Here is a 17409-nt window from a genome sequence, read left to right as displayed (position 1 = left end):
AAGCCCCCCCCCCCGCTTCTCCTTCACCCAAATCCAGATAGCTGATGTTCTAAAAGAGCTGCAAAATCTTGACCCCTACAAATCAGCAGGGCTAGACAATCTGTACCCTCTCTTTCTAAAATTATCCGTCGCAACTGTTGCAACCCCTATTACTGGCCTGTTCAACCTCTCTTTCGTATCATCTGAGATCACTAAAGATTGGAAAGCTGCCGCAGTCATCCCCCTCTTCAAAGGAGGAGACACTCTAGACCCAAACTGTTACAGACCTATATCCATCCTGCCCTGCCTTTCTAAAGTCTTCGAAAGCCAAGTTAACAAAACAGATCACCGACCATTTCGAATCCCACCGTACCTTCTCCGCTATGCAATCTGGTTTCCGAGCTGGTCATGGGTGCACCTCAGCCACGCTCAAGGTCCTAAACGATGTCATAACCGCCATCGATAAAAGACAGTACTGTGCAGCCGTCTTCATCGACCTGGCCAAAGCTTTCAACTCTGTCAATCACCACATTCTTATCGGCAGACTAAATAGTCTTGGTTTCTCAGAGTTCAGTGTGTCAAATCGGAGGGCCTGTTGTCCGAACCTCTGGCAGTCTCTATGGGGTGCCACAGGGTTCAATTCTTGAGCCGACTCTTTTCTCTGTATATATCAATGATGTCGCTCTTGCTGCTGGTGAGTCTCTGATCCACCTCTACGCAGACGACACCATTCTGTATACTTCTGGCTCTTCCTTGGACACTGTGTTAACAAATCTCCAAACGAGCTTCAATGCCATACAACACTCCTTCCGTGGACTCCAACTGCTTTAAATGCTAGTAAAACTAAATGCATGCTCTTCAACTGATCGCTGCCCGCACCCGCCCGCCCGACTAGCATCAATACTCTGGACGGTTCTGAATTAGAATATGTGGACAACTACAAATACCTAGTTGTCTGGTTAGACTGTAAACAGACTCACATTAAGCATCTCCATTCCAAAATTAAATCTAGAATCAGCTTCCTATTTCGCAACAAAGCATCCTTCACTCATGCTGCCAAACATACCCTCGTAAAACTGACTATCCTACTGATCCTTGACTTCGGTGATGTCATTTACAAAATAGCCTCCAACGCTCTACTCAGCAAATTGGATGCAGTCTATCACAGTGCCATCCGTTTTGTCACTAAAGCCCCATATACTACCCACCACTGCGACCTGTATGCTCTCATTGGCTAGCCCTTGCTGCATATCCGTCACCAAACCCAATGGCTCCAGGTCATCTATAAGTCTTTGCTAGGTAAAGCCCCGCCTTATCTCAGCTCACTGGTCACCATAGAAACACCCACCTGTAGCAGGCGCTCCAGCAGTTATATTTCACTGGTCATCCCCAAAGCCAACACCTCCTTTGGCCGCCTTTCCTTCCAGTTCTCTGCTGCCAATGACTGGAACGAATTGCAAAAGTCACTGAAGCTTGAGACTTATATCTCCCTCACTAACTATAAGCATCAGCTGTCAGAGCAGCTTACCGATCACTGCACCTGTACACAGCCCATCTGTAAATAGCCCACCCAACTACCTCATCCCCATTGTTATTTTTTTGCACCCCTGTATCTCTTCTTGCACATTATCACCTGCACATCTATCACTCCATTGTTAATACTAAATTGTAATTATTTCGCCACTATGGCCTATTTATTGCCTTACCTCCCTAGTCTAAGTATATTTCCACACACTGTATATAGATTTTTCTATTGTGTTATTGACTGTACGTTTGTTTATTCCATGTGTAACTGTGTTGTTGTTGTTTTTGTCGCACTGCTTTGCTTTATCTTGGCTAGGTCGCAGTTGTAAATGAGAACTTGTTCTCAACTGGCCTACCTGGTTAAATAAAGGTTACATTAAAAATAACCACATCACGACATTGTCCAATTTAATATCAATAAAAGCCTTTAACCCTTGAAATGCTGTCAACTGCTGACTCAGCAGTCCAATGCATTTAACTGTATAAGTGGTAACAGCAGGGAGGTGAGTTAGTTTCCGTCTAGTGCTCTGTATTGTCCTCTCCTTCTTGCTCCATTGAGAAAAGTCAGGTGGGTCGTTCTTCAATTGCTATGGCATTTTGAAAGAAATGTACTTCATTTTTCTAGATTTATTTGGGTACATCTTCCAATTCCAAATATGGTAGCAAAATGACTTTCTCAAAACAATGTTAAACAAAGTTTAACAGTATAAAGGACTTGAACTGGTTATCAATGATAAAACCTAATGCAATACTCTGTTCAGCAGGAAAAAATTATGTATTGGAAACATCCTAAAAACGTCTTTGGGGACGTCCCCGGATTGAGCCGGGAACAAGATAAAAATCTCTAGGCGACTAAGACAGAACGTTCTAACAGCGTCCTTGGGGATGTCCCTGGAAAAAAACGTGAACTAGACAAACTCCTTCAAAATGGCATTGTAACTGTTCAGTGAGATTTGGGCCAACCATGGAATAGATAACCATCTGAAATGCTACTGTTCGACCAATTGGCGGCCACCCGACATTACCCCATTGCCCAGTACTGACAGTTGGAACACAAACACACAGGAACACAGCTCCACATTCATCCCATTTCAGAAAAGAGAGGAGAAAAAGGAAGAACAGGCTCCGGCTACATCTGTTGGTCCTACTACATCGAGCTCATGTGACCCTGCGGATGATGTCATAGTTGTTGCCATTCAGCGTGTGCCAGCTGGGGCATTCAACAGATCGCTCCTCATTCGCTAGCCGCTCAAACCACGGATTGTACCCCGAGCTCGCCTCAAGACAATGGCTGATATATTGTGTAAGCAGTAAGCACAGCGGCAGAGTATTTGATCAGATCAATTCAGGCACAATCTAGACCTATTCCAAATACTAATTATACAGATAGAATAACTGCTCTGTTGTAGATTAACTGTATCTTTCCACCGTGTCAGTTTTACAATGCAAACACTCATCACTGTAACTGATCTCAGTGACAGTAGAAAAAAGGGTCACACTGCAAGCAACATTACATCCCTTGCCCAAATTGTGGAAATGCCCCCCACCCTCCTAAAGACAGACACTGGTGGCCAGCCTTGGCAGCACAATCTGCACATTGTCCCCCTGTCCAGACCTCCTTTCATATGCACAGGGAGATTATTCAGGGTTCAGTCTCCCCTTCATCACCACAGCATGACATCATCCCCAAATTCAGCATGACATCATCCTAAATTCACCATGACATCATCCCCAAATTCACAGGCATGTTGGGATAGAGACGTGGGGTCCTCAGCCAGTGCTATGGCTGTGTCCCAATTCTCCCCCATCTCCTGAAATGTGCACTCTCTCACATGAATTTAACATTGGTAGAAACTCTGGCGAGGTCAGATTTGCGCCATTTCTATTTTTATATTTCACCTTTATTTAACTAGGCAAGTCAGTTAAGAACAAATTCTAATTTACAATTCTCAGGAACAGTGGGTTAACTGCCTTGTTGAGGGGCAGAAAGACAGAATTTTACCTTGTCAGCTCGGGGATTCGATCTAGCATCCTTTCGGTTACTGGCCCAACGCTCTAACCACTAGGCTACCTGCCGTTACTGGCCCAACGCTCTAACCACTAGGCTACCTGCCGGTTACTGGCCCAACGCTCTAACCACTAGGCTACCTGCCGGTTACTGGCCCAACGCTCTAACCACTAGGCTACCTGCCGGTTACTGGCCCAACGCTCTAACCACTAGGCTACCTGCCGGTTACTGGCCCAACGCTCTAACCACTAGGCTACCTGCCGGTTACTGGCCCAACGCTCTAACCACTAGGCTACCTGCCGGTTACTGGCCCAACGCTCTAACCACTAGGCTACCTGCCGGTTACTGGCCCAACGCTCTAACCACTAGGCTACCTGCCGGTTACTGGCCCAACGCTCTAACCACTAGGCTACCTGCCGGTTACTGGCCCAACGCTCTAACCACTAGGCTACCTGCCGGTTACTGGCCCAACGCTCTAACCACTAGGCTACCTGCCGGTTACTGGCCCAACGCTCTAACCACTAGGCTACCTGACGGTTACTGGCCCAACGCTCTAACCACTAGGCTACCTGGCGCACCTAATAACATGTTATTACTTTCCCTCCAGCGTTTGTACAGCGGTCTACTCCGACCTCTCTATAGTGGCAGCAACGAGAGAGGGTTAATGTCATGGCAACAGATTAATGCTGGATTGGTTTCTGTGAGTCATCATTGAACTTGTGTAAAGAACAAAGGGCTAGCTACAGACAGTAGCTAGCTAGCACTGCTGGCCTTTCCCACCAGATGGCCTCTCTCTTCACCTCTTTCTCTCAGGCAGGAGACGGACACAGCCTTAGCAGGAGACAGACTGCTCATAATGATTTCCACTAACACAATCACAGCCTCACAGATAGACAAAGGGAGCAGAGGCAATCAATAGAATCCCTACTGCAGCGTTCTGAATCCACTTCGATTAAGGAACGTCTCACAAGCTTCCACTTTCTTTTTCAGCCAAGTCACTCAGAGGCCTTATTCAATCAAATCTGCATATGGAGGCTAACGGGGTAAAGCACACAAAAAAAATTGTCTTCGCACTGCCAGCATGCAAGTTTCAACGAGTCCACATGTTGAGTTATTGGTTTTACCAGCCTCCTCACTTCATTGGACACAGCTCTGTAGAATGTATCTGATGGAGGATATTGTCGGCTCTATTCTGGGAGGTTGCATTCAGAACGAGACAAAATGTTGCTTTTTTTAAAGATGGTTTGCTGCAATTCTACACATTTTGGGAAAGGGGGGATACCTAGTCAGTTGTCCAACAATGTATTCAAGTGAAATGTGTCTTCCGCATTCAACCCAACACCTCTGAATCAGAGAGGTGCGAGGGGGCTGCCATAATCGACATCCACATCTTCGGCACCTGGGGAAGTGCCTTGTTCAGGGGCAGAACAACAGATTTATACCTTGTCAGCTCACGGATTTGATCCAGCAACCTTCCGGTTACTGTCCCAACGCTCTAACCACCAGGCTACCTGCCGCACCATGCAGCTGAGAACATGTTCAGTTTTAAAGCCAATTTTCTTCAATAATACACATTTTCTCATGTCTTTGCCTTGTTCTTACGGTATCTGAGTGACTCAAATATTGGAACAAGTTCAATGCAAATTTTAAATGAACCCTGATCATTTGTTCTCTAAGACCATCGTATTTAAAAATGTAATTGTTCCATTATTTCTTCTACATACTTTTTATCTGGTTTTAGTTTTCATTTCAGCTCATGAAAATGGGACCAACACTTTACACGTTGCGTTTATATTTTTGTTCAGTATACATGACAATGGTATATGAGACAACACATTTTAATCTGAACATTGTTTCGTTGAACAGGCCCCTGTTGCACGAGGCATCTGGCAGTTGTTACCCCAATGAGATTACTGGGCTGTAAGACAACATTAACAAAATGCTAGTGCTCACGTCACTGACCTTATATGGGGATGGGAAATACTGTCAACGTAAAAATGGGTGAGGATACACCTCTGTAGACCCAATCAGTCAATAACCCACTGCTCGCTGCCAACATACCAACTCAAATCACAATTTAGATTACATTTTTATGAATATATGATTTGAGCCATGTTATCTAGACATAAATATTGTCAATGTAAAGTAATCCATATTGTTATCTGCTGGTAAAGGGTTGCCATGTACTGCAAGTACAATCCACCATACTGTCTTTTTGTTGTGGAATCGTTGTGTACCGTCCAGATGCTCACAAATATAAAACAGGAAAAGCATGGTTATATGAACAAAGGCCAGTCATCCCTCAGACAGCCATGTACTCACAAGTCAAATCCAATAGAAGCACACAGTGGGAGAAATATAATTTCACAGGACATTTTATTCAGAACATTCTTTAGAGAAATAAAGCTGCATTTGTAGAAGCCATTGAGTCGATTACCCCACACAGCAAATAGCATAGAAATTAAAGCAGAGTGCGTTTTCTCAGCTGAATCTTTTAAGTTAAAAGGCTGAAATCACTGAGAGCTCCAAAAGCATGTAAGTGCATTTTTCATTCGTAAAGCCTTCATGAAGAGTTTAGAAGTGCATAGCAGCTAAACAGGGTATTCTTCATTAAGCTATTTCATTTGATCTACTCACTTTCCAACTCCTTCAAAAAGATGACTCAAAAAGGGTTAATCTCTTTCCAAACCAAACAGACACAGCACTTCAGTGTAGTTTAGCATCCTGAAGCGCAGATGAAATGTTGCAAACACTTTACAACAGACAACACTAACCCCTACGTAGGCCGGAGACACAGACCAAAGGTATTACACACAATCAGATAGAGTTTCATTGTGTAGATTTTGACACACATCTGTACATATCCAATGAAACAATGACAGATTACAGTGTTAATGTTGATTCTATGCAGCAGCAGTGTTGTTTATTCTTTGACTGACATTAAATTGTGTTAGGTGACAGAAATAATCGTCTCTACAGTACATCACGATACGACTGCACCAACTCCAATAGTCAAATACAGAATCTTATTTACTCTCTCTCACACACACTGATAACAGTCCACGCACAGAACAGGCCCTGCAACAAAAACGGTTTAATGCAATGGAACCACAGAGAACCATCCAAAAATACCCCGACCTCTTTTGTTCAGTCAAAAAAAAGATTGCTTAATACAGTAATGTGTTTGAGGTGATCTTTTACAAAAATATACAGTTGCTATGATACAAGTTAAAACTGTTAATAAATCTGATGGCTCTGCATTAAAAATATCACCTCACTAGGCGTCAGTCAAAGTTAAATATAGATCTCTCTCGTCATATGGTTTCTATATGATTACTTAAAGTGGTAGTTGAGGTTTAAGGAATTTGGCAAAAAAAGCAGTGCACAAGTTGTGATTGAATGAAATGTGGGTTATTTTTACAGTCAGTGGAGTACTGCTCCCTCCTATGCAGGTCCTTCAGGGGCTAGGGGAAGTGACAAGGGGCTGTTTTCAAACCTGGGCTAGAGGGATAGTAGCCTGGTGCTCCAGTCCGTTTGTGCTTTAGCCAACTCCTCTGTGTTTGCGTTCATTGGCTTGACAACAATAGAAAAGCTAGCTACAGCACACAGATGTAAGATCTTCATTTGATCACCCTGTTGCAGGAGAACTTTCCTGCAATGCAGGAAATGTAAATTGTGTAGTGTATTTGATGTTTAAAAAGGATTCTGAAGTTTGTAATTTCCACTTAAAAATGTATCAAATGACCCCCTACAAAAATGTCCATTAATTATAATCCACATTTCCAGTTCCTGTAGGATTATTTTCCTGCTGTAGCAAACTGGCTCAAATGAAGAGCCTACATCTGTGCAGTGTGGGACCAGGCTAGGATTTGAGTATATTTCATCTCAAAAGAGGAAACGGCAATAATAAATCTCACCATACATGTAGTGGAGCTCTTCTTTACCCCTAAGAAAAGAGCTCAGCTGCTGGTCAGGAGTTTCTAAGGCCCGTTCACTTGATTGGCACAAGGTGCTGAGCGCTGCTTGGTCGGGTGCAGCGCAAGATCAGAGTTTAATAGACTTTATCTCGGAGCTCAGCGTGCTGATAAGAGCCTAGCTTGGCTCTTGTTGGCTCGATGCAATACAGTTGTGGCGCATATCAAGTGAACAGACCTTAATGGTGATACAGACCATCACAGGGAGAGGATCGCCTAGAATAGGACAACTTGGGAAACACACAGGGTGACATCTTCTGTTTGATGAAACATCACAGACCAGTCATGTGGTGCATTTATCATTTCAATGTGTGACAAGACCATGACTTCAATATACTGCAATAAAGTTGCCAACTGAAAATGCATTTCAAAACGGCTTTGTTTGCGTTTGCCGAAGCCGAACTTGATGAAATTGTGTTTAAATTACATTGCAACACAATATACATATAATCCACACATTTTGACATGTACATTTCCCAGCAGGAAAAATAAACGTATTACTCACAATACTTGAAGTGAGATGTCTCTCAAACCATCTCCTTTTACAATGTCCATGAGTTGGTGGACATGCTGCAATTCTAGCTATAGTAAACGGTATGTATGTAGCAATGTACATGATGCAATATGCGAGCCCACCCGTCAAATTTAAATGTTTCAGTTATATTTGGCGAGATCTCCACAATGGTGCACACTGAGGGCTGTTCAGTGGATAGAAGATGTCACCCATTATAAACTGTTTACACCAGCAACATCAAAGCTTCACTTCAGAACAAGTGGCTTTCTATCGGACACAGGGACAAAAACATCCATACATGACAGTCATGATAAGGATGTTGTACTGTACTAGGTGGTAGTTCTATGATCATACCGAGTTCTCCTACAACGGCTGGTTCACAGACAGCTGTGGGAGAGAGACTGGGGTCGTGTTCATTATGGCATGCCACGAAAAACATTTTAAAACGTTTTGTAACGGAAAGAGAAAATGCTCGTATTTTAATGGACAAGTCCAGGAAGCGTCTCCCTTTTTCAGTCCCTTTTCCTCAGTTTTTGTGCCTAATGAACACGACCAGGGTAGAGAACTAAGAAGCAGCAGCCCGATCCACTATTCACCAGACATAAGTTACAAGCCTTGGTCTAAGACTAGGTCACTAGGATGCCCCACTGGGGGTTCACCACATGGAACTGGCCGAGGAGTTTTTGAAGGGCTTCCTGGAAGCCTACTTCCAGCCCCCTAGACGTTCTACCTTACCTCCTTCTAGCCTCTTAGAAGACCTAGGCTCCTTCTCTGGTTCTCTGAGACCCCACCTAGGGCTCTGACGCGTGAGGGGCTCCCACCTCTAGTGGCCTCCCAGGATGGGGGAGGCTCCCCGTGCTGCCCCTCCACATCTCCACCGTCTCCTGGGTGTCAAAGAACTCGTCAGGCCCCTCTGGGGACTGGGGCGTCTGTGCGCTGGATCCTGCCTCACTGCCGCTCTCTCTGAGCTCCAGGAGCACCGGGAGAGAACCGGGGAGATATTCATCCATACGGCCCAGAGAGAGGTCTGCCAGTGGGGAAGACGGGCTCAATGGGCTGTCGTCTGGAACTTCACCGCAAGTGGCCTCAGTTGAAGCAGGGGACTCGCCTGGCTCCTCCTGCCTTGTTTCAGAGTTTCCACTCAGGGGCAGGTGGCTGGGGGTGGCTGGGGCCTCAGGATTGTCTTCTGGGGGTGTCTGGCAGGGGGTGGTCAGGTCCTCCGTGGGGCTGGTGGGATTGGAGAGTTTGGGGGTTTGGGGTCCAGCAGTAGGGGCCTGCTGGCCTGTGTTGTGAAGGCAGGAGTGGATCTCCTCGCTGTTCTGGGGGGTGAAGGGGGTCTTGTCACTGAAGCTAAAATGGGGGGAGGCGTCTGCCGTGGTGGGGGAGGAGGGGCCAGCGCTGGACACCGTACTGGACGGACCGCTGCTGTCTGCAGAGACAGAGACCAAACAAATGATCAATTAATCAATGTACCAAGCAATCAGTCATCTATCAATTAAATTATGTTTTACTAAGGTAATGTTAATCATATTGAAATTGTGGCTAATAGGTTACAATTGAGTGCAGGGAAAGACATGACCGAAGAGGAAAGAACTGTGAGCTAGTTAGCACATAAAAAAGCCAAACCTACCCACCGCTAAGGAAAATGGTACCTGGGGATTTCACTTAGAACAAAACCACCATTAAAACACAGAACATTTCTGTCCTTGAGCACACCTCTGAAAATCAGGAAATAGGTGGTTTACAGAAGATGATAGAAGACAGCGGTGGGAGAGGGTTGTAAACCCAGTTAGTCAACACAGGCTGTGGTGGGCCACTGTAGTAGTAAATCACTTTAAATAGCCCTAAGACAGTGGAGCCGAGGGATACAGTGGGAGGAAATTACATGTAAGCCTTAAAATGAGAAATTTCAACTCCAACTTCTAACACTTTTTGACATGTACACACACACACACACACACACACAAATAAGACCTACTGATAGTCATTTGATGCTAGATACCAACACTCTCTAATACTCCCCAATGCAACTCCTTCTCCTTCTCTAAAAACAACTTAACCGGTCAAACTAAAAGGTAAATGAATTACATGAAAGAGAATGAACACTCACACCAGGGAGGTCTGTCAGAGCGCTGTCGGGGGGATACGGAGGAGGAGAGGACTCTCTGAGGCATGTAGGAGTCCACCGACGGCTGGTTCTGAGAGTCAAACATGGCCGACAGAGCTGTGAGGAGAGAGGTTCACACAGGGCTGTGAGGAGAGCGGTTCACACAGGGCTGTGATTCAGTGTGTGTTTCATTAATCAGTGATACCTTATACAGTGGGGCAAAAAAGTATTTAGTCAGCCACCAATTGTGCAAGTTCTCCCACTTAAAAAGATGAGAGAGGCCTGTAATTTTCATCATAGGTACACTTCAACTATGACAGACAAAGTGAGAAAAACTATTCCAGAAAATCACATTGTAGGATTTTTAATGAATTTATTTGCAAATTATGGTGGAAAATAAGTATTTGGTCAATAACAAAAGTTTCTCAATACTTTGTTATATACCCTTTGTTGGCAATGACACAGGTCAAACGTTTTCTGTAAGTCTTCACAAGGTTTTCACACACTGTTGCTGGTATTTTGGCCCATTCCTCCATGCAGATCTCCTCTAGAGCAGTGATGTTTTAGGGCTGTCGCTGGGCAACACGGACTTTCAACTCCCTCCAAAGATTTTCTATGGGGTTGAGATCTTAAGACTGGCTAGGCCACTCCAGGATCTTGAAATGCTTCTTACGAAGCCACTCCTTCGTTGCCCGGGCGGTGTGTTTGGGATCATTGTCATGCTGAAAGACCCAGCCACGTTTCATCTTCAATGCCCTTGCTGATGGAAGGAGGTTTTCACTCAAAATCTCACGATACATGGCCCCATTCATTCTTTCCTTTACACGGATCAGTCGTCCTGGTCCCTTTGCAGAAAAACAGCCCCAAAGCATGATGTTTCCACCACCATGCTTCACAGTAGGTATGGTGTTCTTTGGATGCAACTCAGCATTCTTTGTCCTCCAAACACAACGAGTTGAGTTTTTACCAAAAAGTTATATTTTGGTTTCATCTGACCATATGACATTCAACCAATCCTATTCTGGATCATCCAAATGCTCTCTAGCAAACTTCAGACAGGCCTGGACATGTACTGGCTTCAGCAGGGGGACACGTCTGGCACTGCAGGATTTGAGTCCCTGGCGGCGTAGTGTGTTACTGATGATAGGCTTTGTTACTTTGGTCCCAGCTCTCTGCAGGTCATTCACTAGGTCCCCCCGTGTGCTTCTGGGATTTTTGCTCACCGTTCTTGTCATCATTTTGACCCCACGGGGTGAGATCTTGCGTGGAGCCCCAGATCGAGGGAGATTATCAGTGGTCTTGTATGTTTTCCATTTCCTAATAATTGCTCCCACAGTTAATTCTTCAAACCAAGCTGCTTACCTATTGCAGATTCAGTCTTCCCAGCCTGGTGCAGGTCTACAATTTTGTTTCTGGTGTCCTTTGACAGCTCTTTGGTCTTGGCCATAGCGGAGTTTGGAGTGTGACTGTCTGAGGTTGTGGACAGGTGTCTTTTATACTGATAACAAGTTCAAACAGGTGCCATTAATACAAGTAACGAGTGGAGGACAGAGGAGCCTCTTAAAGAAGAAGTTACAGGTCTGTGAGAGCCAGAAATCTTGCTTGTTTGTAGGTGAACAAATACTTATTTTCCACCATAATTTGCAAATAAATTCATTAAAAATCCTACAATGTGATTTTCTGGATTTTTTTTCTCATTTTGTCTGTCATTGTTGACGTGTACCTATGATGAAAATTGCAGGCCTCTCTCATCTTTTTAAGTGGGAGAACTTGCACAATTGGTGGCTGACTAAAGACTTTTTTGCCCCACTGTATCTGTCACGTCAAGACGTTTCTATGTGGTTTTCCTGTGTGTGTGTGTGTGTGTGTGTGTGTAAAACAGTCCATTACCTCTTGTGGTCCTGGAGTGGGCATCTCCACCAGTCTCACACACGGCGGTGATGAACTCATCCACCTGCTTGAGGGACAGCGAGTTGTGCAACGTCTCCAGTGGGTAGATGGAGGGCACCATGGAGCAGCCTTCAAAGCCTGCAGTCAGAGAGGGGAAAGACCCAGGCCCGCAGCCCCACCACCCTTCAGTCAGACTGGGGTAGGAGAGGTGGTTAGAGGGGTCTCTGGAGCAGGCAGGACCACTACTACAGCCAACACCACCTCCCCAGTCCCCAAGGCCAGTCACTCACCCTACTGCAGTCATCACCGGCAATCCTAGTTCTGGATGTGGAGTGCTTTGTTCCAGCCCTGCACTATCATCAGCTGATCACAAAGATTCATTTGTTTGTTAGTGCTGGGCTGGAACCAAAGCCTGCACCCTGGGTAGCTCTCTGGAACTAGAGGTGGAAGGTGAACACTGCCCTAATGTTACGGTGTATTTCTGCTATGGTGTATTTCTGCTACGGTTGGTTTCCACACAAACAATACTGGAGGCAGACACAGGACATGCCTGATTCATGTAACCACATACAGTATGAGTCAAAGATTTGGACACCTTCTCATTCCAGGGTTTCTATTTTTTACATTGTAGAATAATAGTGAAGACATCAAAACTATGGAATCATGTAGCAACCAAAATAAAGTGTTAAAACAAATCAAAATATTTGAAATTCTTCAAAGTAGCCACCCCTTTACCTTGATGACAGCTATGCACACGCTTCATGAGGTAGTCACCTGGAATGCATTTCAATTAACAGGTCTGCCTTGTTAAAAGTGAATTTGTGGAATTTCTTTCCTTCTTAATGCATTTGAGCCAATCAATTGTGTTGTGACAAGGTAGGAGCGGTATACAGAAGATAGCCCTATTTGGTAAAAGACCAAGTCCATATTACGGCAAGAACAGCTCAAATAAGCAAAGAGAAACGACAGTCCATCATTACCTTAAGACATGAAGGTCAGTCAACGCGGAAAATGTCAAGAACTTTGAAAGTTTCTTTGAAAGTGCTGTCGCAAAAAACCATCAAGCGCTATGATGAAACTGGCTCTCATGAAGACCACCACAGGAAAGGAAGACTCAGAGTTACTTCTGCTGCAGAGGATAAGTTCATTAGAGTTACCAGGCTCAGAAATTGTAGCCCAAATAAATGCTTCAGAGTTCAATAACAGACACATCTCAACATCAACTGTTCAGAGGAGACTGTGTGAATCAGGCCTTCATGGTCAAATTGCTGCAAAGAAACCACTAATAAAGGACACCAATAAGAAGAGACTTGCTTGGGCCAAGAAACACAAGCAATGGACATTAGACCGGTGGAAATCTGTCCTTTGGTCTGAGGAGTCCAAATCTGAGATATTTGGTTCCAACCGCCGTGTCTTTGTGAGAAGCAGAGTAGGTGAACAGATGATCTCTGCATGTGTGGCTCCCTCTGTGAAGCATGGAGGAGGAGGTGGTGTGATGGTGCAAAACTTGTGACACTGTCTGTGATTTATTTACAATTCAAGGCACACTTAACCAGCATGGCTACCACAGCATTCTGCAGCGACACATCTGGCCATCCCATCTTGTTTGCGCTTAGTGGGACTATAATTTGTTTTTCAACAGGACAATGACACAAAACACACCTCCGGGCTGTGAAAGGGCTATTTAACCAAGAACGAGAGTGATGGAGTGCTGCATCAGATGACCTGGCCTCCACAACCACCCGACCTCAAAACAATTAAGATGGTTTGGGATGAGTTGGACCGCAGAATAAAGAAAAACCCTTGAATGAGTAGGTGTTCAAACTTTTGACTGGTACTGTACAAGACAAATCTCACACAAAACGACTGTACAACACAAAAAGCATCCCTTACCCCAGGACACTAACAGGAGAATAAAGAAAAAGAAGCACTGTGTTATGCGATCGCCCGGCACTACGTGAGTATTAATCATGGCTCAGCTATATAGGTGGGTTTCCTACCCAAGGCTCTGATGAAGGCGCCCAAACCCGACGTACGTCCCGTTAATAAATACTCAGATCAATGCAGACACAGCGCGCTCCTTTTTATATATTGTTACAAATAGTCACCTGTTGACATGTCCTGGGGTAAGAAATGCTTTTTTGGTGATTTTCCAGTCCCTTATTCGAGCACTCGATTCCTTGTTTGTTCAGGCTGGGTTGAAGCGAGTTTGGGTACGCTTTCTGTCTACTGTACAACACATTTTTATCCATTTTAGTGGACAAGCGACTCAAACCATATCCAGGAAGCAAGACAGACATGCACGCTGTCTTTCACACTACTGCGCCGACCCGAACTGTACTGGTTTGGATATTTTCTTCACTGTCTTTTTCAGCCACTATGGTGGATGTGTAACCAGGGCAGTACAGTTCAGCATGACTCAGTAGTGTGAAACGGGTCTTATTGACAGTCAGTAAAGCACCGGAACACTTCAGATCACACAGCCCAAGGGGTCTACAAAGCAACAAATCAGTCCAGTCGATAGACCATCCATTCACTGTAATCCGTGTACATTTCACATCAATCGTGAAAAACAGTTTACAACCAAGTTCACTCTATTGAATAGAAAAGCATTAAACAAAGTCTACACCAACCAGACAGGGATGCTATTGCTATGCTAAATTGAAATGCCACATGGTTTGAGTATGTTGTATCAGGAACATCCTAGTGGGCAAAACTGGTTGAACTAATGTCATTATAACCAGAAACTAGTTGATATTATGTAATTATAATGTCATTTCAACCAGAAACCAATGATTTCTGGTTTTCTAGTAATACCTAGGTAGTTGTTTAATCTCAGACAAGTGATCTAGTCACAGGCTGCGCAGTTTTATACAACACAATGCTTTTCATTTCAGACAAACAGCATCTGACAACATCCATCCACTAGCTAAGCTACATTCCAAACTGCAGCCAGTTCCTGGTTCAAAAGATCTACGTTGGCAACAGTCACTCAAATTAAGACCATTAGTACTAAAAAGAAGCAAGATGAAATGAGAACTGAACTGCAGGGAGGAAATAAGATTCAGTTAAGATAACTAATGCAAGACACCTGAAAAAGCCAAACCACACCAAATGGCAAGCCGCTCTCCCAAAAGTCGCAGGCAAGCATGCGTCAAACAAACCACCGAAGGCAAAGCGGCGAAAGTCAACTGCGGCGGCAGTAACTAGCAGCACACCAGTACCAAAGAAACCTCAGATCTGCAAGCAGTACAGCAGAGGGTTTAAAGGGCATAGGAGGGCAGGGGGTTGAAGAGGGGCTGGGGGTCTGACCGTAGAAGTACTCTAGGGAGTCCTGGCCAGAGATGAGCCAGTTACGGAAGAGGCGGAGGTGGTAGGAGCACTGGTTGAGGTGGTGGGCCAGCGCCCCGTCCAGAGAGAGAGGGCAGCACAGGTTGGCATCAGTGGAGAAGCGCCTCAACAGCTGGGCCACGTGATGCTCCTCCAAGGGCTCTGGGGAAGGAGGAACAGGAGGAGAGAGGATAGGACGGATGGAGCAGGGGAGGAGGAGATGGAAGGAGGAGGGGAGGCAGAGGATGACCATAAAGGATGAGGGAAGAAGATGGGCAGGATGGAGGAGAGCCAGAGAGGTGGGAGCAGGAGAGATGGGAGGAGAGCAGGGAGGGGTGGATAGATGAGGTGGGAGGCAGAGGAGGATGCGAGAGGAATAGGAAGAGAGAGAGTAGAGGGGGAAGAGAGGAAAGAAGGACAGTAAGGGGGGGAGTGAAATGAGGAGAGGGAGTGGAGGAATGACACAGCAGAGGTAATGGGAGGAAGGACAAAGAAGAGGTATCACCCATTGTGTGGACAGAAAGGGGGTGACTGGCAGGAGGGGGAGAGGTATCACCCATTGTGTGGGCAGAAAGGGGTGACTGGGAGGAGGGAGGGAGGAGAGGTATCACCCATTATGTGGACAGAGATGGGGTGACTTGGAGGTACAGTAAGTTACTGCTATTTCTAACAGCCAACCTTCTCCTGTCAACCATCCCATTCCTCCATGCTCTGGACCAGCTACCATAAACGGCAAAAATCTTCAAGCAACATTCAGCGGACCCCATCCAACCCAATCATCCCACAGGTTTGCACAAAGACCTCAGCAAAATCTGCTCCATCCAACTGTCCCCAGCATTGAGAGAGAAACGCCTCAAACTCCAAAAGACAGAATAGCGTATCACATGGCTCCACTGCAATCTCATCTTGGTTACGGAAAAAGCTCTGGGATACAATCCATAAGTTTAGAAGACAGAAATACATATCCAATGAAAATCCACAGAGGAAATGTCAATATTGCATTTAATGCGTTTCATTTTTTAACAGCATTGACTAGTTTCAAGTTGAGAGACCACATAGGAGCATTTGCGATAGAACTGAAGACGTTGAAAACGCTGAGACATGGAGCTACACATGCTTAAATATGTCAAATATGTTTGTGTCATTGTGAATACATTCAAATCCTAGAGAGAAAAGAACACTCAATCCGGTGGCCAATAAAAATACACTACGCGAAAGCGGTCCAGCGTGCATAGCGTTTTTGCCGTGCCACTACAATCAATCCTGTTTGACAGGTTGCGTAAAGCTGCAGTTGGATGTAAACCTGAGCCTCATTCGTTACTGTACCTGAGACAGGCCACCACAGAGGGCGAACAGCTACAGCAGACGTATCATCCTGTGTCCCTATTCAAAAGTCAATATATACACACACAGTTGTGAATTGACATGCTTCAAGTTGCTTAAAATGAAATGACGGTCATAAAAATGTAAAAAATCCCATAAAAGCAATTAGGTGCTGTGTTCATGTACTGAAATGACATTTAGGGGCCTCATTTATAAACGTTACCTACACACAAAATATACCCTGAAATATGCGTGAGCCAGTTTTCCTATCCTCCCCGCAAACTTTTTAACATTTTATTTCACCTTTATTTAACCAGGTAGGCCAGTTGAGAACAAGTTCTCATTTACAAATGCGACCTGGCCAAGATAAAGCAAAGCAATGTGACACAGACAACAACACAGAGTTACACATGGAGTAAAGAATAAACAAGCCAATAACACAATAAACAAGTCAATGACACAGTAGAAAAAAGAAAGTCTATATACAGTGTGTGCAAAAGGCATGAGGAGGTAGGCAATAAATAGGCCATAGGAGCGAATAATTACAATTTAGCAGATTAACACTGGAGTGATAAATGAGCATATGAAGATGTGCATGTAGAGATACTGGTGTGCAAAAAGAGCAGAAAAGTAAATAAAATAAAAACAGTATGGGGATGAGGTAGGTAGATTGGGTGGGCAATTTACAGATGGACTATGTACAGCTGCAGCGATCGGTTAGCAGCTCAGGTAGCTGATGTTTAAAGTTAGTGAGGGAAAT

General features: G+C 44.8%; 1 protein-coding gene across 11 annotated transcripts in view; it reads right to left on the bottom strand.

The window, feature by feature from the left end:
- Positions 1-5870: 5870 nt before the first annotated feature.
- Positions 5871-17409, bottom strand: part of ppip5k1a (diphosphoinositol pentakisphosphate kinase 1a) — a 46239-nt gene continuing 34700 nt past the window's right edge. For 6 of the 11 annotated variants that reach the window (XM_045689408.1, XM_045689404.1, XM_045689410.1 and 3 more), the window contains 5 exons: positions 16653-16709; positions 15309-15488; positions 11997-12134; positions 10110-10223; positions 5871-9428 (listed from right to left, as the gene is read on the bottom strand). In XM_045689408.1, coding sequence (XP_045545364.1) covers positions 8791-9428; positions 10110-10223; positions 11997-12134; positions 15309-15488; positions 16653-16709 — 1127 coding nt within the window. In that variant the 3' untranslated portion in view covers positions 5871-8790. The remainder of the gene's footprint in view (positions 9429-10109; positions 10224-11996; positions 12135-15308; positions 15489-16652; positions 16710-17409) is intronic. The other 5 variants (XM_045689409.1, XM_045689413.1, XM_045689411.1 and 2 more) reach the window with 2 other exon arrangements.

The sequence above is a fragment of the Salmo salar genome, chromosome ssa11 (genome assembly GCF_905237065.1).
Source record: "Salmo salar chromosome ssa11, Ssal_v3.1, whole genome shotgun sequence".
Lineage (NCBI taxonomy): Eukaryota > Metazoa > Chordata > Actinopteri > Salmoniformes > Salmonidae > Salmo > Salmo salar.
The sequence above is the reverse complement of the archived record's forward strand: the minus strand, read 5'-3'. Positions and strand labels throughout refer to the sequence as shown.